At 47.8% G+C, this 24,726-nt stretch overlaps 1 protein-coding gene across 1 annotated transcript; it reads right to left on the reverse strand.

The window, feature by feature from the left end:
* Positions 1–620: 620 nt before the first annotated feature.
* RNF114 (ring finger protein 114) lies at positions 621–22,527 on the reverse strand. Its single transcript, XM_008141168.3, has 6 exons — positions 22,338–22,527; positions 14,636–14,786; positions 10,920–11,026; positions 10,442–10,556; positions 5,907–6,014; positions 621–2,414 (listed from the first exon to the last, which is right to left on the reverse strand). Exons 1-6 carry the CDS (start codon positions 22,475–22,477, stop codon positions 2,349–2,351), a joined length of 687 nt encoding a protein of 228 aa, XP_008139390.2. The 5' UTR covers positions 22,478–22,527; the 3' UTR covers positions 621–2,348.
* Positions 22,528–24,726: the final 2,199 nt, after the last annotated feature.

The raw sequence follows: 24,726 nt of genomic DNA on the forward strand, positions 1-24,726 counted from the left end.
CCCTTCCTATCAATAAAAGTATATTAAAAAAAAAAAAAAAGAGGGAGAGGTCAGAAGCACTGAATATGTAGTAGATGGAACTAGAGAACTAAAGTTCTGCTGCGTTTAGTGATAGCTAACCCAGCCATTTTTATGTGTTTTAAATATATATGTAATAATGTAAAATTTGAGTATTTCATCTGTAATAGTAAAAGCTCAACTTGTCCAAAAAATTTTTTATCGTAGGGAAACATTCAGACATTCAGAAAGGGAAAGTGTTTGCCAGATGTCCCACAGCCAGTAGAAGAGTGCAGAACTTAAAACACTCAGGACCTCAGACCCTAACTTGTGAAACCTTTACTACCATGTCTTGGGGCTGCTGCTCAGTCACCTAACGGAGCTGAAGCACGTGTGTAAAGCCTTGTTTCATGGAGCATTCACTCCCCACCTCACCGGACCTCCCAACTGTGAGGACCAGCCCAGCGAGGCTCAGCTGGTGAAGTGTCAGAGCTGAGACCAGAGCCAGGGGGACTCCCTTGTGACAGACAGGAACTTCCTCTTAGGAACAGCAACAACCTTCTAGAGACTCCCAGGCCCAGACTTCAGCAGGTGGAAGCAATGAAAACAGGCACTGCAGCTGACCGGTTGGATAAATTATGAAATTTATTTATATTTTGCCTTTTAAAAGCCAGAACGTAACAAATTTCACTTTCTGGAAAATCATCTTATTAGAAATACATGAAGTGCACTTAATACAAGGAAAGCAGTTTCTTAGTACCACCAGTGAGATGGACACGTTCTCTTCAGTTCCCTCAAATGAAGGTTTTACTCAAATTTCCCTTCAAACTTAGACCGAGATGATCTCAACTGAGGGAGGTCTGAGTGATCTCTTTCCAAAAACTACAGTGAAGAAGCTGAGCTTAACATATGGGCCTCCCAAGCAACAGCACAATAGAAAAGACTACTTTGCCCCAAAGGGCCCTGTCTTTGCTGGTTACTAGGCATCCAAGTTCTTACTGGCAGGTAAGGAGAGGCCCCTGGCAGCAGGGCACAGGCCCAAAGCCCTGTCACTTGCAACCTCAGTCACTGACCAGAAGAAATTTTCATATCAGACTAGAGAGATCTGACATGAAAACGCAAACATAGATCATGATGCCCTTTGGTCGATCAGAGGTTCTGCCCCGTGGATCTGACTGCCAGCTCTTAGCCTTGTGTTTGTTAATGTCCTGAAACATGCTGAACTTCAAGCTTCTTGAGCTGCTACCAAAGCAAGTTTCCCGGAGACAGTTTCCATGAACAACTGCTCACAGGAGATGTTGTGCCTTTGACCAGTGTCTTGTCAGAAGAGACGGTAGGCTGTGGTATCAGATTTCCTATCACCTCCCGCTGATAGGAAAGCAATGCTCAGGTTAATCTAAGTTTTAACCAAAGAAAAAGGAACTAGTATCCACTCAGGCTCCAAACCTCGTCTTCCTTATTCACTTGAGGACTCCTTCTTGTACCTCAAGGACAAGAATGTAAGCAGGGTCCCAAATAGAAAAGTAAACATGACCAGTCATTTGAAAATACCTTATTAGTCTGAAAATCATAAGCCAAGAGCTATGGTCCTCCTGTCTCTCTCAGCCGACCCTCCTCCCTACTTATGGAGAAATGGAGTTTAACCTAAGTTTCTAACCTAGAAACACTTATTTCCACTAAAGACATGTGGTTCCACCTTATCCTAAAAAGGCACCATGCAGGCATTTAAGACTGAACCAGTACATTCTAAGGGTGTGCAGGAGTGGCAGCAAAATATCACTAATCAAAACTTCCAGCATCAGACCATGCTCAACCCAGAACATTCACCCCAGCAGGACTTTTAAAAGGTTTCCTGGGAGGTAACGCCAGCTCTGGCAGCTGGTGCAAGGACCAACGAACAGGAACTTGCTCAGCACAGGAGTCCCACCAGTGATCAGATGCACTACTGCCAGAGCTCACACACCTCAGGACGAGGAGAGGAGACACTTATCTCATTTGTGCTATTCATGACCCACAGAAGGTCCTGGCTGGCTTGGAGGACCTGAGAGAGGAATGCGGGGTGAGAGGAACAAGAGTGAAACAAGGACAGGTGGAGAGGCTGGGTTTTCGTCGGAAAGCAGCAGCAGAAACCCCAGGAAGTAGCCGAGGAGCAATCAAGGACAAGATGTGACAAACCGGGTAAACTGTAGGGGAAGAGCCCAAAGGAAAGGAGGGCTCTGACCTGGGAACCTGCTTCCCTATTAGAAGTGACCCTGTCCTAACACCACTGCCAGGTCTGTTGTATGTTTAAGATTTCACACATAACATGTAATGGAAGCTCTGGAACTCAAGACGGACAGTAGAAGCCTTGCTCACTGATCGATGATGGAGCGTTGCAACACCTGATTCATCATGTCCTCTTCATCAACATCGTAATCCTAGGGGCAAAACACAGACACATCCTCAGCACTTGTTTGCAGCTGCAAGGACTCACTTGCAGTAGGAGAAGCAGGAGAGCTGAGCACAGGGCCCTGGAGAAGGCCGCAGGGACCGGATCCCAGCTCCTGGTTGGCAATGCTAGCCATGGAAGTCTAGACAGATTGCTTGATCTCTGTGCCTCTGCTGCTTCATCCTGATGATGAAAACAATGATGGCTCCCTCAAACGGGGAGACCGAAGACCAGAGAGCACCCAGATGACCTAACACAGACCAAGTACTCTAATGTGGAGTGTACTGTAGTAAAACTAGCCTTTCTTTCTTTTTTTGTTAATGCTCATCTGACGGTATTTTTTTCCATTGATTTTTTAGAGAGAGTAGAAGGCAGGGAGGAAGGGAGAGAAACTTCATGTGAGAGAGACACTTCACTTTAATTGGTCACCTCCTGCACATGCCCAGATCGGGACCAGGGATCGAACTTGCATCCCAGGTACATGCCCTTGACCTGGAATCAAACCTGTGATCCTTGGATGCACAGACTGATGCTCTAACCACTGAACTGGCCAGGGTAAAACTAGCTTTTCTAACTCAATGAGGCAAAGTTTTCTACTTGGGCATTATATACATCTTTATGACATTAACAAAAAGGACAGTTATTTTCAAGTCTGAGTTTCAGATATGTATCAAACAATGAATACTCTTTACAACAACTCAGTCAAGAGTCATGCTTTCCTTCTCAGGTCTTGAAATTACAGCCTGGCCGGTGCGGTTCAGAGGTTGAGCACTGACCTATGAACCCGGAGGTCAGTTCAATTCCTGATCAAGGCACATGCCCGGGTTGCAGGCTCAAACCCCAGTAGGGGGCATGCAGGAGGCAGCCGATCAATGATTCTCTCTTATCATTGACTAGTGGCCTGTAAAAGGGGATTAATTAGAGGAAATATTTTAATATTGCTATCTGCCCTTTCTGTATAATAGAAGTGTCAGAGATGAAAAGAAAATTAGTAGAATGTATATGAAAATCTTCCTCTTGTCAGAGTCTAGGGCGCACCACAGGACCCAGAGTCAAGTCCCCACCCACCCACGTGCACCTCAAAATCGCACGAGACCCAGACCTGGCCGGCCGCGCCCCATTGGGCTAGATCCAGACCCGGCCGGTCCCACCCTTGTGAAGCCCCGCCGGGTAGAGGGCGCAGCCTCAGGTCCTCTGGCCTGGCACGGGGTGGGGGGCACAGCCTGAGGTTCCCCAGCCTGGGCTGGGGCAGGGGGCGCACCTTGAGGTCCCCCATCAAGCCAGCCGGATGGGGGGCACGGCCTGAGGTCCCCCGGCCTGGCGCCAGGGTGAGGGACACGGCCTGAGGTCCCCTGGTCCGGCACTGGGGCGCGGGGCGTACCTTGAGATCCCGTCAAGCCCTGCTGGGAAGGGGGCATGGCCTGAGGTCCCCCGTCAAGCCCTGCTGGGTGGGGAGTGTGGCCTGAGGTCCCCTGTCAAGCCCCATGGGGGTGGGGGGGGGGTTCAGCCTCAGGTCCCTGCTGATTGCTTGTTAAGGCTCTTTACGGGAACTTGGCCTCCGCTGTGGGCATAGCCATCTTGTGTTACAGAAACCCCCCCACCCCTGCCTCCACTGTGGGCACTGCCATCTTTGTGGTGGAGTGATGGTCATTTTGCATATTCCCTCTTTATTATATAGGATGTTCTATCTCTCTCTCCCTCCCTCTCTGAAATCAATAAAAATATATTTTTTTAAAAAAGACTGACTACTACAAAATTCTGACTTGACACTTACACGTATAAATAAAAGGTTTATTTCAAGCAGTTGGCCAAATTTATCTATCACAATACTGCCAAGACAACAGTGTGCCTTCAAAATCAATCAGCTTTAGGAAAAGGACACAAATCTAATGACCACATCTGGCCAGTGGATATGCTTTGTTTGACCTGAAGAACGTTAAAAATAAATATGTAAGACGATATATGAAATTCTGCATTTCCAGATTCCTAGAGTTGGTATGGGCGAAGGAAATGGGCAATACTGTGCCTGTACTTACACATGACAAGGATCAGCTGGAGCTGACTGCAGCATAACAAGCCACACGCAGTCTAGCCTGAAAATCCGACAGGGACCATTTCCACTACTTAGCTTAGATGCCCAGGGGGCCAGGCAAGAGTCCCAAACCAGCCCAGCCAGCTGGGTGGGGGGTGTGGCCTGAAGTCCCTGTCAAGCCCCATGGGGGTGGGGGTGGGGTTCAGCCTCAGGTCCCTGCTGATTGCTTGTTAAGGCTCTTTACGGGAACTTGGCCTCCACTGTGGAGGCTATCCTCCTCTGACTAGGAAGCGTAATCCGGTGTCCAGCGTGGGTCTGACAGAGCTTTAGCAGAGCCTGGGGTCGCTCCAGGGCCAGTAGCTGCCCAGCCATTTGCCCTCCGCTGCACTGTTTAAACTCTGCCCGGAGCTGGTGGCTTCTGCTCAGGAAGTGTCCTGCTCTGCATTCAGAGAAATGTGGGCGGTCTGCCTGCTTTCTACAGCAGCCTCCGGTGCCTCAGTCATGCTGCTGAGTGGAAATGGGGTTGCTGAGGCTGAGTGTCGAGCTATGAACAAGGAGGTCACAGTTCGATTCTCAGTCAGGGCACATGCCCAGGTTTCGGGTTCGATCCCCAGTGTGAGCAGTGCAAGAGGCAGCCAATCAATGATTCCCTCTCATCATTGATGTTCCACCTCTTTCTTCCTCTCCATTCCTCTCAATAAAAAATATATTTAAAAAACAAACAAACAAAAATCCCTAGCTGGTTTGGCTCAGTGGATAGAGTATCAGCCTGTGGATTGAAGAGTCCTGGGTTCGATTCTGGTTGGGAGCACATGCCCAGGTTGTGGGCTCAATCCCCGGTGTGGGGCATGCAGGAGGCAGCTAATCAATGATTCTCTTTCATCACTGATGTTCTTTCTCTCTCTCCCCGTCTGAAATAAAAAAAAACAACAAAGAACAAAAATAAACCCCCAAAAAAATCTCAAACCAGGTTCTATAACAGGTAGAAACTACACACACCAAAGGGATGGGGAGGATGGTTGCAAAAAAACAACGATAGGAACAATTTGTCACCATGTCTCAGTCTAAGATAGCTGGCCAGTTCATAGTTTTATTTCTATTGATTTAACAGAGGAAGGGAGAAGGAGATAGAAACATCAATGATGAGAATCACCGATCGGCTGCCTCCTGAACGTGCCCCATGAGGGATCGAGCCTGCAACCTGGGCATGTGCCCTGACTGGGAATCGAACCATGACTTTCTGGTTCATAGACTGACGCTCAACCACCAGCCACACCGGCTGAGCTGGCCACTCAAGAAAGGCTGTGGCCACTCATCTGGCTCACAGACTGCACAGCTACATTCCAGGGAACCTGTACTTGCAGCATCAGTGACACAGCTCAACAGTAGGGTCCAAGGTTCTCCAGGTAAAAAGAGAGGGGAACGGATCAGAGCCCGGGCTCCACTTACCACAAAGGTGTCGTAAGAAAACTGGTGCCGCCGCTGGATGTGCTCGATGAAGTTGGTGCTGCGGTAGTTGGGGTCTCCCCAGGGCATTGAAGCGCATATTGGACAAACCTTTCAACAAAGAAGCATGGTCTTAGGCACCTGATGTCTCAGCTGATGTCCACTCTCTGTGGCTCGTGTCTGAACCCCGCTCTCCCAGGACAGCTTTCCTGACACACCAGTCCCGGGCCAGGTCACTCCCTTGTGTGCACACTGACATCAAGTCAAGTAACACTCGGGGGTGGGTAAAGGCTTAAGCCACGATACTACCCTTTTCTTATCCCCTACTGTGGTTAGGACAATGCATCAGCCCAGTGGGGGTCTAGACTATGACCTTCCATCCCACACACAACATGATTCAAGACACAAAGAAAACCAAAGAAATGACAGATGAGCAATGTCCCAAGGAAGTTAAAACACAGCCTTAGGTTCTGTTTTTCAGAGTAAATGGTCAGATGAGGGGCTCAGGCTGAAAAGCCCTCATACAAGCAGTTGATTGGGTTTTGGAGTCTGGGAGGCATGGGGAAAGCCGAAGAACACAGGGAAGTGTGTTCCCGAAGAGGGGCAGTGGTAGCAAGGAGAAAAGGCCAAGAGGCAGCATCAGTGACACAGGTAAAAAGTTTTATTTCTATTGATTTAACAGAGGAAGGGAGGAAGTTTTATTTAAAAACTTTATATAAAAAGTTTTATTTCTATTGATTTAACAGAGGAAGGCAAACAGCCAGACACTCAGTGCGGCTAGAATGAAAACTTCATGGAGATGGGCAGAGGGAAGCTGGGGAGGGGCAGACGCAGGCATACGCATCCGGCTTAGGGATGGAATCCCATCATTTACCAGGAAGATATGGCGACAAAGGGGGTAGGCAAGAGATGAATCTGAAATGGAGGAAGACTCCTTGAGTGGCAGAGCAAGGCAGGCGGCTGGAGCTGGGGCATGAGTCGGGACGAGGGCCAGAAGAGGAGGAGCTCCCAAAGGAAAGTGCTGGAACACTGACAGTTAGGAGTTCTGTAGAGGGAGAGAGATGGGACAGGGGGCCAAGGGCTGAAGAAAGAGAGGCTTCAACAGAGACAAAATGATCACATCAATTTCAGGAAGCCAAAGGAGGGGAGAAAAGAGAGAAATTAGGTTGTAGTACCAGAAACCAGAGTAGTTCAGCAATACTGATCAAAATTATGAATACACTTAACCTCCAACCAAATCAATCCACAGCTAAGATTTTATTTTACAGACAGACATAAACATAGGCAAAGATATGTTAAAATTTTATGTCAGCCTTTTAAAATTTACTATGAAAAACCTCACACCTACAGAAAAGAGGATGATAGTTTGATGAACCAGCACTTACCCCAACACCTATATTTAAGTTTGGCATACTTATTTCAGCAAAAAGGAAGCATTTTAAAAAAAATATGTTCTTATTGATTTCAGAGAGGAAGGGAGAGGAAGAGAGGAACAGAAACATCAATAATGAAAGAGAATAATTGATTGGCTGCCTCCTGGACACCCCCTACTGGGGATCGAGCCAGCAACCCAGGCATGTGCCCTGACTGGGAATCAAATCGTGACCTCTTGGTTCCTAGGTCGGTGCTTAACCACTGAGCTACACCAGCCAGACAAAAAAGGAAGCATTTTTATTTTTATTATTTCTTTTCATTTTTTTAAAATAAGAGGCTTTTTTGTGTTTGTTTTTTCTTCAAAGAATCAATTTCTTTTTAAATGTAATTTTATTTATTTCAGAGAGGAAGGGAGAGGGATAGATAGAAAAATCAATGATGAGACTCATTCTTTGGCTGCCGCCTGCACTCCCCCTACTGGGGATAGCCTGCAACCTGGGCATGTGCCCTTGACCGGAATCGAACCTGGGACCCTTCAGTCCATAGGCCAACCCTCTATCCACTGAGCCAAACCAGCTAGGGCAGCATTTTTATGTTTATTATTTTATTAATCCTCATCCAAGGTTATTGTTCCACTGATTTTTAGGAAGTGGAAGGAAGAGGGAGAGATAGAGAGAGAGAGAAGCAGCGATGTGAGACACATCGATTGGCTGCCTCCCCCACAGGGCCAGGGATCAAGCCTGCAACCAAGGCACATGCCCTTGACTGGAATCGAACCTGGGACCCTTCAATCCAAGGGCCGATGCTCTATCCACTGAGCCAAATAGGTGAGGACAGGAAGCATTTTTGGGAATTAAAATGTGTATGGGCCAGTTGTAACCCACAGGCTGCCAGTCTGTGACTTCAGAGGTAGATCACAGACCTCCTGAGATAGAGGAAAGAATGCACACCTGATACTCTGAACTTAGTTAAGATCAGGGCAGCTCATGACAGGAACTTAATGCAGAGAACAGCCACTAGAGACTGTGCCTGCCTAGCAGTAACAGTGTCCAGAAAATGGGGTGCATGATGGGCCAAGCCAGCTCAGTCCCCTAGTTTGGGGAGCTGGGATAAGCAGATGGAGAGGGGGTTCACTGGTAGAATCTGTTGCAGCACAACGTTAAGAACCCAGGGAGTCTAGTGTAAAAAAGTGGCTGCACTGACCAGAATTTGTACTTGACAAGGAGTTCAATAAAGTCAAGAGAAGATTTAAGATATTCCTGAAAAGGCAAACTGGATCTTAAGATTTCCAACAGAGAAATAAAGAATGCCTCAAGGCCTAATCCTATTAGCAAAATTGTAGTTCGTGCCTCACTTTTTACAGCAATGGAGCTGAAGACTGCCCATAAAACTGGGTATATATTTCAGCAGAAGCAGTCTGAGATAAATGGAAAAACTAAAACAAACTATAGAGGAAGTTGTATTAAGACCTAGTCAGGCCCTGACCGGTTTGGCTCAGTGGATAGAGCGTCAGCCTGCGGAGTGAAGGGTCCCGGGTTCGATTCCAGTCAAGGGCATGTACTTTGGTTTCGGGCACATTCCCAGTAGGGAGTGTGCAGGAGGCAGCTAATTGATGTTTCTCTCTCATCGATGTTTCTAACTCTCTATCCCTCTCCCTTCCTCTCTGTAAAAAATCAATAAAATATATTTTTTTAAAAAGAAAGAAAAAAAAAAAAAGACCTAGTCTGTAGAAAGAACGAACTAGTCTGTCAACCACAATAAGAGGGAAGGGCAATACTAGCAGTCAGCAGATGTGCGTCACTGCAGATTGCCCAGGACCAAACCAGAGAGGGTCGGACTGCATTACCACCATTTGTCCACCATTCAGAACTGAAATATCATTGCTGTTATGTACACATAAACAACTGTTGGACATAGAAATCGGGACTCAAAAGAACTGTTGGCCCAGAAAGAAACTCACTATAGACTGATTCATTTGCCTCTCAGCATAACCATTATTGCTTGTCTCATTTTCGGTTCCTATAAGTGTATTCCTAGTATCACATGAGCTCACTCATCTAGGGGAAAAGATGAACAACATAGACTGAAGAACAAGAACAGCATTCATCAGACTGTCAGACCTCAGAGGGAAGGTAGGGGAGGTTGGGGACAAGGGAGATAGATCAACCAAAGGACTTGTGTGCTTGCATATGAGCCTAACCAGTGATCACGGACAACAGGGGGATGGGCACATGCGTGTGGGGGGGTTTGGGATGGGAATGGGAGGGGGGGGTTGATGACAAATATGTGATACCTTAATCAATAAAGTAATTAAAAAAAAAAGAGGGAAGGGCAGCACTGCTGAAGATGGGCAAAATTCAAACATTTTTTTCAAAACAAGAAACGTCAATCTGTGTTATTTAAATTAAATGTCAAAGGACTAATAAGCATTTTTCTAATAATTTTAGCTTAAATTCTTTTTCTCCACAACTATGAAAAAGCTACTCTCAAAAGGAAAATGGCAGCTTGACAGAGGAGAAACGTGGTGGATACCAAGGGATCCAAGTTAAAGATACCAACAATGGACCAAGAGACATCACTTGCTCCCTGATGTGGAATCTGGAGGACACATCACTTATGGAGCATCCCTGCATCTAATCATGAAGAAGCAGAGAAGCTCAAACTGAAAGTCATTCTACAAAACTTGCCTGTCCTCTTTAAAAATGTCAAGGTCATGAAAGACAAAGAATGGCTGAGGAATAAAGAGACATGACAACTAAACCTAACACACTGATCTGGGATTTGGGGACATGGAAGACTGATATGAAGAACATTACAATTGCTAAAATGTAAACATGAATCCCTCAATAGATATTAGATAGTCTCAATGCTACATTTTCTGAGTGTGACAATTAAACACACAAAAGAGGGATTTTTTTAAAAGCAAATGTTCTTAGGAGATATATGCTGAAGTATTTAGGGACATGATATCTATAACTTATTCTCAAATAGTAAGCAAAAAATTTGTATATAGAAAGCATGGTCAAGCAAATATGGTAAAATGTTATTAATCCAAGAATCTAGGTAAAGGACACATAAGAGTTTACCATACTATTCCTGTAATTTTTTCTGTAAGTCTGACTTTTTTCCATAAAAAGTATTAAAAAAAAAAAAGTTACTCTTACCACAGATTTGGTGTCCATGCTATGGAATAACTTGCAGTGTTCCACAAGTCCTTCTTGATCAAAGTTCTTCTCGGGACAGTAAGGGCAAGGAAAGGTGTAACGGTTTGGGACATTCCTGGAAGACGAAAGGCAGGGAAAAAGAAAAACACCTCTGTGAGTACATTTCCATGCAACTTCAGCCACTTTACCTTGCAAAAAGGAGCAAAGTTCACTGAACGTTTTATGACAGGGATGTGATAATTACTTCAGAGTCAGGTCAAATGTTCTGAAAATAACATCAGCACAGCTAATATTTGAGAGTGCTTCTCCACACCACCCCCCATACAAAAACTTAAATCAGCTTTAGCCAGCATAACTATTATACTTTCACTTTCTATAATTCATACAACTCAGTCCCGAACATGCAAAGTGTCCAGTGTGACAATTAAACACACAAAAAAGATGACCTCGACCTAAAGGAGTGATTTGAATCATTTACCTTGGCTGAAGGGACACATCCTTGGTGGTGGCCTTCACACCTTCCATGATGTAATTCTGGTATTTGGAACAGGTAGCCACGTGGGCCCGGATCTTAGATAGGAAGAACTGGGACAGGAAGAATCAGAGTTGCCACAAGTTAGTCAGAACCTTGTACCAGGCCCAACATTATCCCAAAGCAAGGGCAAGATGAAAACTATAACCTATTCCACCCTGGCAAACATCTCACCAGTCTCCTGGCTGTGCTGATGGGGCTGAACCCCTGTTTGTTGCAGGGTTTCTGTTAAGACCAAGATTGGTGTTTCACTTGACCAAATCAGGACATTTGCTGCCACTATACACTAACTCTCCTAGAAGTCTGCTTTATTCACCATACGCTCTCTGCTTACAGACACACTCCAAACCAAGTGAAGTTTTTAAAGTTTTCTATACTAATATTTAAATTCATCTCCTTCAGCAAGCCAAGAACTACATTCCATTTTGTGCAGCAAAAAATAAACACCTGACCATGTAAGTAAAAGGGATAAAGGCTAGTAATCCTAGTTAAAGTACAAATCGACAGATTATGGTAAGTGATCTTTACAAAAAACCCTAAATCTGAATCTATTTCTTCTATAAAATCTAGTGGTTTTATAGAAAAGAAGAAAAGAAAAGAAAAGAAAAGAAAAGAAAAGAAAACCTAAAGAGTGCTTCATGACAGGTGTTCTAAAAAGAAAGAAAATGTGTAAGGAATGAAGAAAGAGGGGAGACACGGGGGGGGGGGGAAACATTTTTAGATATATACCATAATGCTATCACAAATCTTTAAAATGGGGAAAATAAAAAGCATACAGAAAAATCCCCCCAAATCCCATTATGCTTGCATGATTTCCATTTCTTGATTTTTTAAATTAAAGGAAACTACAAGAAAAAAACAGCTTCAATATTTGAGCTCTGGTTTACCATGATGCTTCTGTCTTATCTCCCACTAAAGTACTTGACTTCAAGCTAGCAACCAGAGCTCCTAATTGAAAGAAATGGGAAATAGCCTCATTCAGAACTGTACCCACTGTGTACCCCTCATGCTAAATCACTCTGAAAGGACAATTGTAAGGCATATGCATTCTAAGGCTATTTAACTAAGGTGTTAGAGTAATGACATTAACGTGCAAGAATGTCCAACAGCCAAAACCGGTTTGGCCAGTGGATAGAGCTTCGGCCTGCGGACTCAAGGGTCCCGGGTTTAATTCTGGTCAAGGGCATGTGCCTTGGTTTCGGGCACATTCCCAGTGGGGGTGTGCAGGAGGCAATTGATGTTTCTCTCTCATCGTTGTTTCTATCCCTCTCTCTTCCTCTCTGTAAAAAATAATAAAATATTTAAAAAAAAAAAAAAAAAAAAGAAGAATGTCCAACAGTCCTTTGGTGAAAAAATTGTTTCAAATGTGAAAAAAGTTGTCGAAATATATATTATAGTATGATCCTATTTTGTAAAAATCCTACACCTGTGTTTTTCAAAGGGTAGAAAATATTTTTCAGTCTTCTAAACTGAACCACTTTAAAGAGGTAAGCTCTGGAGTGGGAACAAACCTACATTATTTTGTACTAGTGGCCCAGTGCACAGATTCGTGCACATTGAAAGGAAATTAAATTAACTAGAATATTTTAATATCGCTATTCACCCTTTTTCTATAGAAGTGTCAACCAAATTCTGAATCAACAATGACAGATCAAAATACACACATGCGATTGGCACTAGTGAGAGCTTTATAAATATCACGCATGCGCGAGTCAAATTAGCCTTTTATATAGAATAAACTTGCTTAATTAGACCTGCTTTCTGATTTAGCTAAACTATTTCCAGCCCAGTAAAGCACCCCAACTTTTCTTTCAGGTAACTGTCAGCAACACAGCAGTAAATATCAATACAAAGCAGATTATTATTGTAGATCACAAAGGGAGAACAAAGGGTAAAATATTTAACTGCAGCAGTGTTTGACTATATTCTGTGCAGTGAGAAAACCTGAAGTCATTTTAAAGGTCCACCATTTCCTACTTCTTTTCAGTCGGGTCAAGTTTTAAGCTTTCTAAATCTCCGTTTTCCAGCTAATGGAAAGAAAATAGGATTCTACCGAGTGTCCTATCTACCTACTCAAGGACTTCTATGAGGATCAAATGAGATGAGGCACAGTAAAACGCTTCACAGACATTTGGTTAAAGTGTGAAATGTTTGCACCTGGCTATAAAGCAAGTTGTGTTCCTAGACTGAAGAAACTGTAAGGAGGCTAGTTGTTGCTAGGCAGAGGAAGCCAGTTGTTGCTAAGTGACATCATTATCCAGCGCCCCCACAGCGACCGTTTCAGGGCTGGGCTGGGGGCCGCATTTTGCACCATGGGGTCTCGGCAGCGATGCAATTTGGTGGGCAGTCGCTCTGGGGTGGTGGCGGGGCCTGTGTCCCACTTGGGGGAAGCCGAGTGTTGCTTTGTGGGTGCCAGGTCCGTGGTGCCGCTTCTCTGTAAAAGGCCAGTGCGCATCATGGCAGCTCCTGCATTGAGCGTCTGCCCCCTGGTGGTCAGTGCATGTCATAGCAACCGGTCAGACAGTTGGACACTTAGCATATTAGCCTTTTATATAGATTGTTGTACTGTCTAGAATTAACAAAATCATAATGATTTAAAAACCAATAAGCCTGTGTATATCTCTTGGAAAATAAAATAAGACTACTGTCTTATTACAACAGATATTAAAATAAATATATTTACTCTAATATGGTTATACAAAAGAGCATGGGTGTATTTAGATGTTAGATCTTGCTATTATAATCAAACATTTCATACTGACTTTTGTATCATGATTTTTCCCTGTCAGGTGCTAAAAATTGATTAAATTTTATATCTGTAATTATAAACATTTTTAATTTTTAGAGAGAGGGAGGGACAGAGAGCGAGTGAAACATCGATGTGAGAGATAAACATCCCCTGGCTGCCTCCCACACGTGCCCTAACCAAGGATCAAACTCACAACCTGGGTATGTGCCCTGACTGGGAACAGAACCCATAACCTTTTGGTATAGGGGACGACTCTCCAACCGAGCCACACTGACCAGGGCTGATATAAATTTTTAAATTTCCTCTCAAACTACAGCAGATAACATTTTTGAGTCACTGACTTTATTTTATATTAAAAGATATTAAGAAATATCCTTCTGTCATTATATATATATATATTTTTCATATATTTTTATTGATTTTTTACAGAGAGGAAGAGAGAGGGATAGAGAGTTAGAAACATCAATTAGCTGCCTCTTGCACACCCCCTACTGGGGATGTGCCCGCAACCAAGGTACATGCCCTTGACCGGAATCGAACCCGGGACCCTTGAGTCCGCAGGCCGACGCTCTATCCACTGAGCCAAACCGGCTTCGGCTGTCATTATATTTTAATTAATATTGTGCATAATGCTTTGGAAAAATGAGTCATAGGGGAAAACTGGGATAACTGATTTCTACGATTTTCAAAGCTAAAATATGTAATATACTAAGCCCATTCTAAAAAAAACAAACAAAAAAACCCAATAAGGTTACTGAAATGAAACAGCACAGCCATTGCCACAATAACCAGCATGCACACGTGCTATTAATTATCCATCATGCTCTACCTTTAGAAACTACATGGCAACAGCTCTACGTTTTACCCCATCTCATCACAGAAAGACCAACTCTTCCGTTTTCCTTCCACATACATTTTTACGGCAGCCATGGCAAGAAGTCTCTGTGCTCTCAATCTGCCGCTCAAGCTCCACGGCTCGTTCGCCAGGTGCCAGAGGGCTGCGACATACCCCACAGACAGGCTTCTTCGGCTTCAGACATTCCTGCAGGCATGCAGAGCAAAAGCTAGAACAAGACATACAGAGAACCTGAGTCATGCATTGTGAAGACAAGACAACAAAATGGATAAACTTTTAAAAGACATCAATGAATAATGGTTTAAAGACAACTTGCTCCCTACTCCTGATTCAAATACCAGGTCCCCCTGCCATGGCCAGTGTGCTCCGTGGTTAGAGCGTCGGCCTGCACACCTGATCAAGGGCATGTACCTGTGTTGCAGGCTCGCCCCTGCCCCGTCTGGGGCTTGTGCAGGAGGCAACCAGTTGATGTGTTTCTCTCACATCGATGTTTCTCTCTGTCTCCCCCGCTTCACTCTTTCTGAAAAGCAATGGAAAAAAATACCCGTAGGTGAGGAGTAACAAAAACCAAACAAGAAAACCTGTGTCTCCCTATGCCAGAAAAATGAGGGTGGGGGATGGGTCCTGCAAAGAACACACAGGTCAAGCAACAGAAACAAATGCAAACTACTGGGACACAGGGCAAAAGGTGTCACAGTACACTGAGGGGTTTCCTGAATCTCCGTTTTTCCTCTGTGAAATGGAGATAGTAGTACCACCTCTAGGAATGTTGGGAGACCTTAGTACAGTATCTAGCACATTTGAAATGCACCACAAACAGGAGCTGCTATCATTAGAGGTGAATGCGAAGTACTATGGGAACACAAATACAAGAGCAACTAGTTGTGACCTAAGGACAGGGCTGGGAAGACTTCAGAGGCAGCATCTACAAAAAGAGCCTTAAAAGAAAAAGTTTAGCTGGCAGAGCACGAGGATATCCCAGATTCTTAGACTTAAAAACTCAGGATGCATCTAAGGAAATAAAAGCCTAACACTTTGCCTCATAAGCAGATGTCTAAAGCAAAGTATCAACAAGATAAATTCACGTTTTAGAAAAATAACTCTGGGACTATCACAGAAAATAGAATTGTTGGTTTAAAATTTTTTTCTTTTAAACATTTTCTTTTCTTTTTTTTTATAATATATTTTATTGACTTTTTACAGATAGGAAGAGAGAGGGATAGAGAGTTAGAAACATCAATCAGCTGCCTCCTGCACACCCCCTACTGGGGATGTGCCCGCAACCAAGGTACATGCCCTTGACCGGAATCGAACCCGGGACCTTTCAGTCCGCAGGCCGACGCTCTATCCACTGAGCCAAACCGGTTTCGGCTAAACATTTTCTTTTTAAACATATATCTTTATTGATTTCAGAGAGGAAGGGAGAGGGGGAGAGATAGTATCGTCAATGATAAGAGAGAATCAATGATCAGCTGCCTCCTGCACATCCCACACTGGGATACAGCCTGCAACCGAGGCATGTGCCCTGACCGGGAATCAAACTATGACCTCCTGATTCATAAGTCGACACTCAACCACTGAGCCAGGTCGGCCAGGCTTAAATTTTACTTTTTATGGTGAGGAAAGACAAGAGAACACTTGAAGTAGAAACCAAAAAGATGGCTAATGTGAGGGCCTGACTGAGGCAACAGAGAATGAATTCAGGAAATGATTCAGAGGTATAATCAGTAGGACTGGTAACTTACTGAATTTGGAGGAGAAAAAAGGCCAAGTTCCTATCTTTTAAAAAAATATATGTTTTTATTGATTTCAGGGAGAGGGAAAGAGAGATAGAAACATCAATGATGAAAGAGAATCATAGATCAGCTGCCTCCTGCACGCCCCCTACTGGAGATCGAGCCCACAACCCGGGCAAGCGCCCCAACCAGGAATCAAATAGTAACCTCCTGGTCAGAGATTGACACTCAACCACTGAGCCCAAGTTTCTATCTTGAAACCTAGACAGGTGGTGATGCTGAGATCAAGTACACAGAAAGAATGGGTGATAAGGCATGAAAATACCCCAGCTACATACCCAACCTGATAGGTTTAAGGCAGAATGTACAATCGAAGGTAATCTGCATATCTGACAATTTTTTACTGTTTCTAAGAATTTTCTTCCTCTTTGTCACTAAGCTAGATGTTATTCTGCTAGGCAAAATTCTAGACCAAGCTGGGAGAAGGTGAGGGGTTCTAGTGATTCACCACTGAAGGCACAATGTTGAACGAAACTAAGTCCCGATCCTCATAACTGTGTTCCAGAGTGGAGAAAAACACAAATATTAGATACTGATTAAACACATGAAGGAAATAAAACTAAGCAATAAGATCAGCTGGGGTGGATGCCCGGGCGAGGCCAAGCGCCCCTGGGTCTGGGAGAGCCCACACACCCCTGGGTCCAGGCGAGACCATGTGTCCCTGGATCCGGGTGAGGCTGCGTGCACCTAGGCCCGGGTGAGCCCAAGTGGCCCTGGGTCTGGGAGAGGCCAAGCGTCCCTGGGTGCGGGTGAGACCATGTGTCCCTGGATCCGGGTGAGGCCTCGTGCACCTAGGCCCGGGTGAGGCCACGTGCCCCTGGGTCTGGGAGAGGCCAAGCGTCCCTGGGTCCGGGCGAGACCATGCGTCCCTGGATCCGGATGAGGCCTCGTGCACCTAGGCCCGGGTGAGCCCAAGTGGCCCTGGGTCTGGGAGAGGCCAAGCGTCCCTGGGTCCGGGTGAGACCATATGTCCCTGGATCCGGGTGATGACTCGTGCACCTAGGCCCGGGTGAGCCCAAGTGGCCCTGGGTCTGGGAGAGGCCAAGCATCCCTGGGTACGGGTGAGACCATGTGTCCCTGGATCCGGATGAGGCCTCGTGCACCTAGGCCCGGGTGAGCCCAAGTGGCCCTGGGTCTGGGAGAGGCCAAGCGTCCCTGGGTCCGGGTGAGACCATGCGTCCCTGGATCCGGATGAGGCCTAGTGCACCTAGGCCCGGGTGAGCCCAAGTGGCCCTGGGTCGGGGAGAGGCCAAGCGTCCCTGGGTCCGGGTGAGACCATGTGTCCCTGGATCCGGGTGAGGCCTCGTGCACCTAGGCCCGGGTGAGCCCAAGTGGCCCTGGGTCGGGGAGAGGCCAAGCGTCCCTGGGTGCGGGTGAGACCATGTGTCCCTGGATCCGGGTGAGGCCTCGTGCACCTAGGCCCGGGTGAGCCCAAGTGGCCCTGGGTCTGGGAGAGGCCAAGCGTCCCTGAGTCCGGGTGAGACCATGTGTCCCAGGATCCGGGTGAGGCCTCGTGCACCTAGGCCCGGGTGAGCCCAAGTGGCCCTGGGTCTGGGAGAGGCCAAGCGTCCCTGGGTCCGGGTGAGACCATGCGTCCCTGGATCCGGATGAGGCCTCGTGCACCTAGGCCCGGGTGAGCCCAAGAGGCCCTGGGTCTGGGAGAGGCCAAGCGTCCCTGGGTCCGGGTGAGACCATGTGTCCCTGGATCCGGATGAGGCCTCGTGCACCTAGGCCCGGGTGAGCCCAAGTGGCCCTGGGTCTGGGAGAGGCCAAGCATCCCTGGGTCCGGGTGAGACCATGCGTCCCTGGATCCGGATGAGGCCTCGTGCGCCTAGGCCCAGGTGAGCCCAAGAGGCCCTGGGTCTGGGAGAGGCCAAGCGTCCCTGGGTCCGGGTGAGACCATGCGTCCCTGGATCCGGATGAGGCCTCGTGCACCTAGGCCCGGGTGAGCCCAAGTGGCCCTGGGTCTGGGAGAGGCCAAGCGTCCCTGGGTCCGGGTGAGACCATGTGTCCCTGGATCCGGGTGAGGCCTCGTGCACCTAGGCCCGGGTGAGCCCAAGTGGCCCTGGGTCTGGGAGAGGCCAAGCGTCCCTGGGTCCGGGTGAGACCATGTGTCCCTGGATCCGGGTGAGGCCTCGTGCACCTAGGCCCGGGTGAGCCCAAGTGGCCCTGGGTCTGGGAGAGGCCAAGCGTCCCTGGGTCCGGGTGAGACCATGTGTCCCTGGATCCGGGTGAGGCCTCGTGCACCTAGGCCCGGGTGAGCCCAAGTGGCCCTGGGTCTGGGAGAGGCCAAGCGTCCCTGGGTCCGGGTGAGACCATGTGTCCCTGGATCCGGGTGAGGCCTCGTGCACCTAGGCCCGGGTGAGCCCAAGTGGCCCTGGGTCTGGGAGAGGCCAAGCATCCCTGGGTCCGGGTGAGACCATGTGTCCCAGGATCCGGGTGAGGCCTCGTGCACCTAGGCCCGGGTGAGCCCAAGTGGCCCTGGGTCTGGGAGAGGCCAAGCGTCCCTGGGTCCGGGTGAGACCATGTGTCCCTGGATCCGGGTGAGGCCTCGTGCACCTAGGCCCGGGTGAGCCCAAGTGGCCCTGGGTCTGGGAGAGGCCAAGCGTCCCTGGGTCCGGGTGAGACCATGTGTCCCTGGATCCGGGTGAGGCCTCGTGCACCTAGGCCCGGGTGAGCCCAAGTGGCCCTGGGTCTGGGAGAGGCCAAGCGTCCCTGGGTCCGGGTGAGACCATGTGTCCCTGGATCCGGGTGAGGCCTCGTGCACCTAGGCCCGGGTGAGCCCAAGAGGCCCTGGGTCTGGGAGAGGCCAAGCGTCCCTGGGTCCGGGTGAGACCATGTGTCCCTGGATCCGGATGAGGCCTCGTGCACCTAGGCCCGGGTGAGCCCAAGTGGCCCTGGGTCTGGGAGTGGCCAAACGTTCCTGGGTCTGGGTGTGACCATGTGTCCCTGGATCCGAGTGAGGCCTCGTGAACCTAGGCCCGGGTGAGGCCACGTGCCCCTGGGTCTGGGAGAGGCCAAGCGTCCCTGGGTCCGGGTGAGACCATGCGTCCCTGGATCCGGATGAGGCCTCGTGCACCTAGGCCCGGGTGAGCCCAAGTGGCCCTGGGTCGGGGAGAGGCCAAGCGTCCCTGGGTCCGGGAGAGACCATGTGTCCCTGGATCCAGGTGAGGCCTTGTGCAACTAAGCCCGGGTGAGGCCACGTGCCCCTGGGTCTGGGAGAGGCCAAGTGTCCTTGGGTACGGGTGAAGCCAGATCCTGGGTCCGGGTGAGGCCGTGCGCCCCTGGATCCATCCGGGTGAGGCTGGGTCCCAGGCCCGGGTGAGACCACGCGCCCCTTGGATATGGGTGAGGCCACGTGCCCCTTAGTCCAGGTGACGCCGTCCCCCTGGGTTCGGCCGCGACCAAACCAGAGGGAGTCAGACCTCCATTACCACCATTTGTCCACCATCCAGAGCTGAGGGGTCAGTGCTGACATGTACACATAAGGAACTACTGGACATCGAAATTGGGTCTCAAAAGAACTGTTGGTCCAGGGGGAAGCTCGCTACAGATTGATTCATTTGCCTGTCAGCATAAATATTATTGCTCGTCTCACATTCAGTTCTTATTAGTATATATCTAGTGACATTTGATCTCGTTCATCTAGAGGAAATGATGAACAACATAGACTGAGGAACAAGAACAGAACCAGAAGCAAGGAGGCATCGATCGGACTATCGGGCCTCAGAGGGAGGATACGGGAGGGTAGGGGGAGGGTGGGGGGAGGGGGAGAGTTCAACCAAAGGACCTGTATGCATGCATATAAGCCTATCCAACGGTTAAGTTCAACAGGGGATTGGGGCATGCGAGGGGAGAGGGGTGGGATGGGAATGGGGGGATGAGGACAAATATGTGACACCTTAATCAATAAAGAAATTAAAAAATAAAAAAAAAAAAAAATAAGATCAGCTGGGGTGGATTACAGAAAGCTTCATTAAGAAGGTAACATTTGAACTGAGGCCTAAATTTATAAGGAGGCACACAGACCTGGATGCAGAGTTCCATACAAAGATGACACCAAATGCAGAGGGGTGTCCGAAAAGCAGAAAGGACGACCTTTGGGGCCATGATAAATGCCTGCTAAGAAAACAGGCTGCTTTCAGTTTCCACTTCCTACATATGGCCTTCTTCTAGTTAAGCCTTTTAGATGCTCCACCCTTTCTGTTACAGTGCTATGTACAAAGTCCTTTCTCCTGGGCACCCAGCCACCTGTATGGTACTAGACTGGAGCAGGATAATCATTTAGAGGTTGAAATAAAAGTTTTATAAAAATCTAATGCTACGCCCAGCCAGAGCTACAGTGATGCTGAAGTTTCCAAGCACAAAAGCTATCAAAAACCAATTAGGCAGAGCAAAAAAGCACTTGGCTGGCCCTAAGAGAGACTCAGAGAGGTGCATCCATTTTCAATCAACTTTGAACTGATGAACATGTAGACGTAGTATGGTGAGTATAGCAAAGAGTCAAGGTTTGAATCCCAGTACTGTCCCCTGACCTCTGACCCAGGAAAGGTTCATCTGGCTCAAAGAAACCTCAAGGTTTGTTGCTCTTCAGTTGGTAAATTCTGCTAAGACAAGCTTCTTTATTCATCCATTACCCCTATCCACTCCCCCACTCCCCCTCAGTTTGATTCCTATAATACCCTTCCATTGCGCAATGAATTTTCACAATAGTCTGAACATTTGCTGGTACGTATTTATTCGCCTGATTGTGAACTCTGAGGGCAGAATCACCTTATTTCTTACTATGCCCCAAGTGGAACATAAGACTGGAAGAGGGATGCTCACTGTGCTGGGCACTGGGGATATAAACAGAGCAAAATAAAAATGGTCATTGCCCTCATGCCCCTAAATTTTGCTCCGTGCAAGAAACTGGGAGTAATTTAAACGGGGATGGTGACAAGGGAGGTAACAAATTGGGACCTGAAGTATGAAAAGGATTTGGGGTAGTGGTGAGGGAGGTGCCGATGGGACAGGAAGAGTTACAGGCAAAACGAACTGCAAACAGAACAGCCCAAAGCTAGAAAGAGCTTTGTGTACCTGAAGAAGCAAAAAGCAGGCAGTGTGACCGGGGAGCTCTTCCTCTGCAGGATTGCTGCAGAAATAATGCCCGTGATGCCCAGCAAGTGCCCACTGACCGGGAAAGGGGCCCTAAGACCAATGCCCAGGTGACGGCCACGATCCACACTGAGGGAGGCCATGGAGAAAACGCCATCCCTCAGAGGCAAGAAGTAGATGGCCAATTCTTTCGGTTTAGGTGTTTGCGTGTTGGATGCAGCAAGGCTGAGATTCAAATCCGGCCAAACTCAAAACACCTACCGCAGTGCAGGGCCGGTCCTGACATTACCACACACACACCTCCTTTAGGTCGTCCCAACGCCTCCGAGCAATAGGCAGGCCATGGAGGCTTAATTCCCAACAACGCGAACCACACCTGAACCCAGGTCAATAGGAATGCTAACGGTCCCTACCTGCCGGTCAGATTTACAGCATGACTTCCCTTCGGTCCCTGTAGCCTAGCTCAGTGTCCCTCCACCTTCCGCGCACATCAGAGTTACCGGGCAGAGCTGGGCAAGGACGCCAGGTGTGCTACCCCCGAGGGGCGACGCACGCTCTCCTCCAGGGAAACGGCGGCTCTCGAGGGCAGAACCCCAGCGGGGTTTAGCTACACTAGCCCGCGCGGGAGGAGCTGACAGGCCGCTGGGGACACAGCGGGAGCTCCTCAGGAGAGCGGGATTCTTGGAAGGAAGCAGACAACTTCCAACGGGTCTTCGGAAGGCCCCGCGGAGAGGCCACTTTGGGCCGAGACCCACCCCCCCGCCCCCCCGCAGCCCGAGACCCTCCCTGCTGAGGCCTCGCCCCTCGGCTCCGTTCCCCTCCGCCCAATCAGGCGCCCCCCGACCAGGCCCGGGCTCGCCGCTTACACGTGTCCGCAGAGCACCCGCACCGGCTTCTCGTACACCTCCAAGCACACGGGACACGTAAAGCGGGCCAGTGGGTCGGCCTCCGCCGCGGGCCCCGCCGGCTGCGCACCACCCTCACCGTCCTGCTGCTGCGCCGCCATCTTGCTGCCGCGAAGCGCAGCCTAACGGTGGCCGAGAAGGAGGAGCCCGACGGGGCGGGGCCGAGGCGGCCCGCCAGCGCGCGAGGGGCGGGGCGGGGGCGGGGCTGGTGGGCGCGCGGGGCTCTGGGTGCGCGGCTCCGGGGATATGCCCCTGCCTGAGGGCGGGGTTAGGGGTGCGCCACGCCTCCTGGCCCCTCTGATTGGAGGGAGAGAGAAAGCAAAAGTTAAGGGAAATCTGGAAAATGGATTTTTGAGATTGGCAAAATTCGAACCGGTTTTGGGCTTCCACCTGTTTCCTAAATAGAACTCGTTACTGTTACTTCGTATTTACTTATGCACTATTACTTAATATTTCTCCTCAAGCCGAGTTGATTTCTTTAAACTTAAGGGAACAAAAAAAGAAAAAATTAGAACAAAAAGAATATATAAATTTAAGCACACAAAATTTAAAGGGAGATCTGATATCACTCCTGAGCTACAAATAAAAAAAAACAAGTATCACTTATTTCTACAAGGGAACTGTAAAACTACAATGGAAATTTAAAAAATATCATTTCCCCCCAGGTGATTTTGAGAGTATGTTTATTAAAATTAGGGGCAGCCCAGGTGGCTCAGTGGTTGTGTCAACCTATGAACCACATCACGGTTCCATTCCTGGTCAGGGCACATGCCTGGGTTGCGGGTTCAATCTCCAGTAGGGGTGTGCAGGAGGCAGCCAATCAATGATTCTCTGTCATCATTGATGTTTCTATCTCTCCCTCTCCCTTCCTCTTCGAAATCAATAAAATAAAACAAGTTATATATATGTATGTATTGGGGACAGTGAAACATGGAAGGGCTTAGGATAGAAGAAGCAACAGGAGAGAGCCTAGGTGGGGCTGCTATTGACTCATCGAAAAGTCAGAGAACAGGGGGTCTTGGAGACAGGTTCAGGGAATTAGCCCGGTGGCGCTGCCTCGGCCAATTGCTTCTTTGGTTGCAAGTCTCCTGGGGACTCTTAGAGGTCAGGAGATGCACACCTGAGAGGGAAGAAAGACTCGAACATGCTCTGGTGAGGGAGAGCACCCCAAAACTATACCATTTGTTCATGCTGAATACTGTTGATGCTGAAAAGAGAGATTAGCCATTACTAAGTAGGTGTTGAAGACAGGATATCACCACACTGAGACTTGCTAGTGAAAGCAGAAATAATGGGAAGCATGTCTCCCTCCCTAAGTCAACATTATTTAATATTATGTTCACCTGCCTCCTGGTGATAAGGTTCAGCTTCTGATCTGTACAGGTGGGGAAGCTGAAGCTTGGATAGACTAAACCTTACCCGCACAAGAAAGGAGCAGACCTCCATCCCAGATGTTTTGAATCCCAACTTTCTCCGCTTTCTACTGCACCCAATTGACTCTTGCATGTATCTATTTAACAAGAGACAGCTTTTTTAAAAGGAAGGCTGTGCTAACAATTCTACAGGGTTTTCTTAACCTGGAAAGTTAATGATCAATTAAGCCTCTACCTGAAAGGAAACAAAGGCCTCACAGGAAGGAGTCTACATGGGATCAATAAATCATGTTAGTTAAACCAGGTTAATTGAATGCAAATTTGTGCCATTCCCAATATGCCAAAATTTCTGACTTGATCCCCAGTCAGGGCACATACAGGAAGCAACCAATGAATGCATAAGTGGAACAACAAATCTCTTTCTCTCTCTAAAAATAAATCAATAAATTAAAAAATCTTCAATTCCTCTGTCTCACTAGCCATATTTCTAGTGCTCAATAACCCCATAGAGGCTAGGTATCAGGACACAGCAGACACAGACCATTTCCATTATCACAGAAAGTTCTGTGGACAGTGCTGTGTAGAGCTACTCACACACGTGGGAAGGATACAGACACACAGATGTCCAGGACAGCACTGGTCATGGTAGCAGAATTATTAAATAAATACAGTAGATATAGATATAGATATAGATATAATTACCGTACTGGTATGTCAACTCCATGAGGACAGGAATTTTTGTCTATTTGTTTACTGTACCTTTAGCTTTAAAATATATATATATTTATTTTTATTGATTTCAGAGAGGAAGGGAGAAGGAGAGAGAAACACCAATGATGAGAGAGACTCATTGATCAGCGGTCACCCTCCTACTGGGGGTTGAGCTCGAAACCCGGGCTTGTGCCCTGACAAGGAATCAAACTGTGATCACCTGGTTCATGGGTCTACGCTTAACCACTAAGCACACAGGCCCAGCT

This window comes from Eptesicus fuscus, chromosome 12 (assembly GCF_027574615.1).
Source record: "Eptesicus fuscus isolate TK198812 chromosome 12, DD_ASM_mEF_20220401, whole genome shotgun sequence".
Classification (NCBI taxonomy): Eukaryota; Metazoa; Chordata; class Mammalia; order Chiroptera; family Vespertilionidae; genus Eptesicus; species Eptesicus fuscus.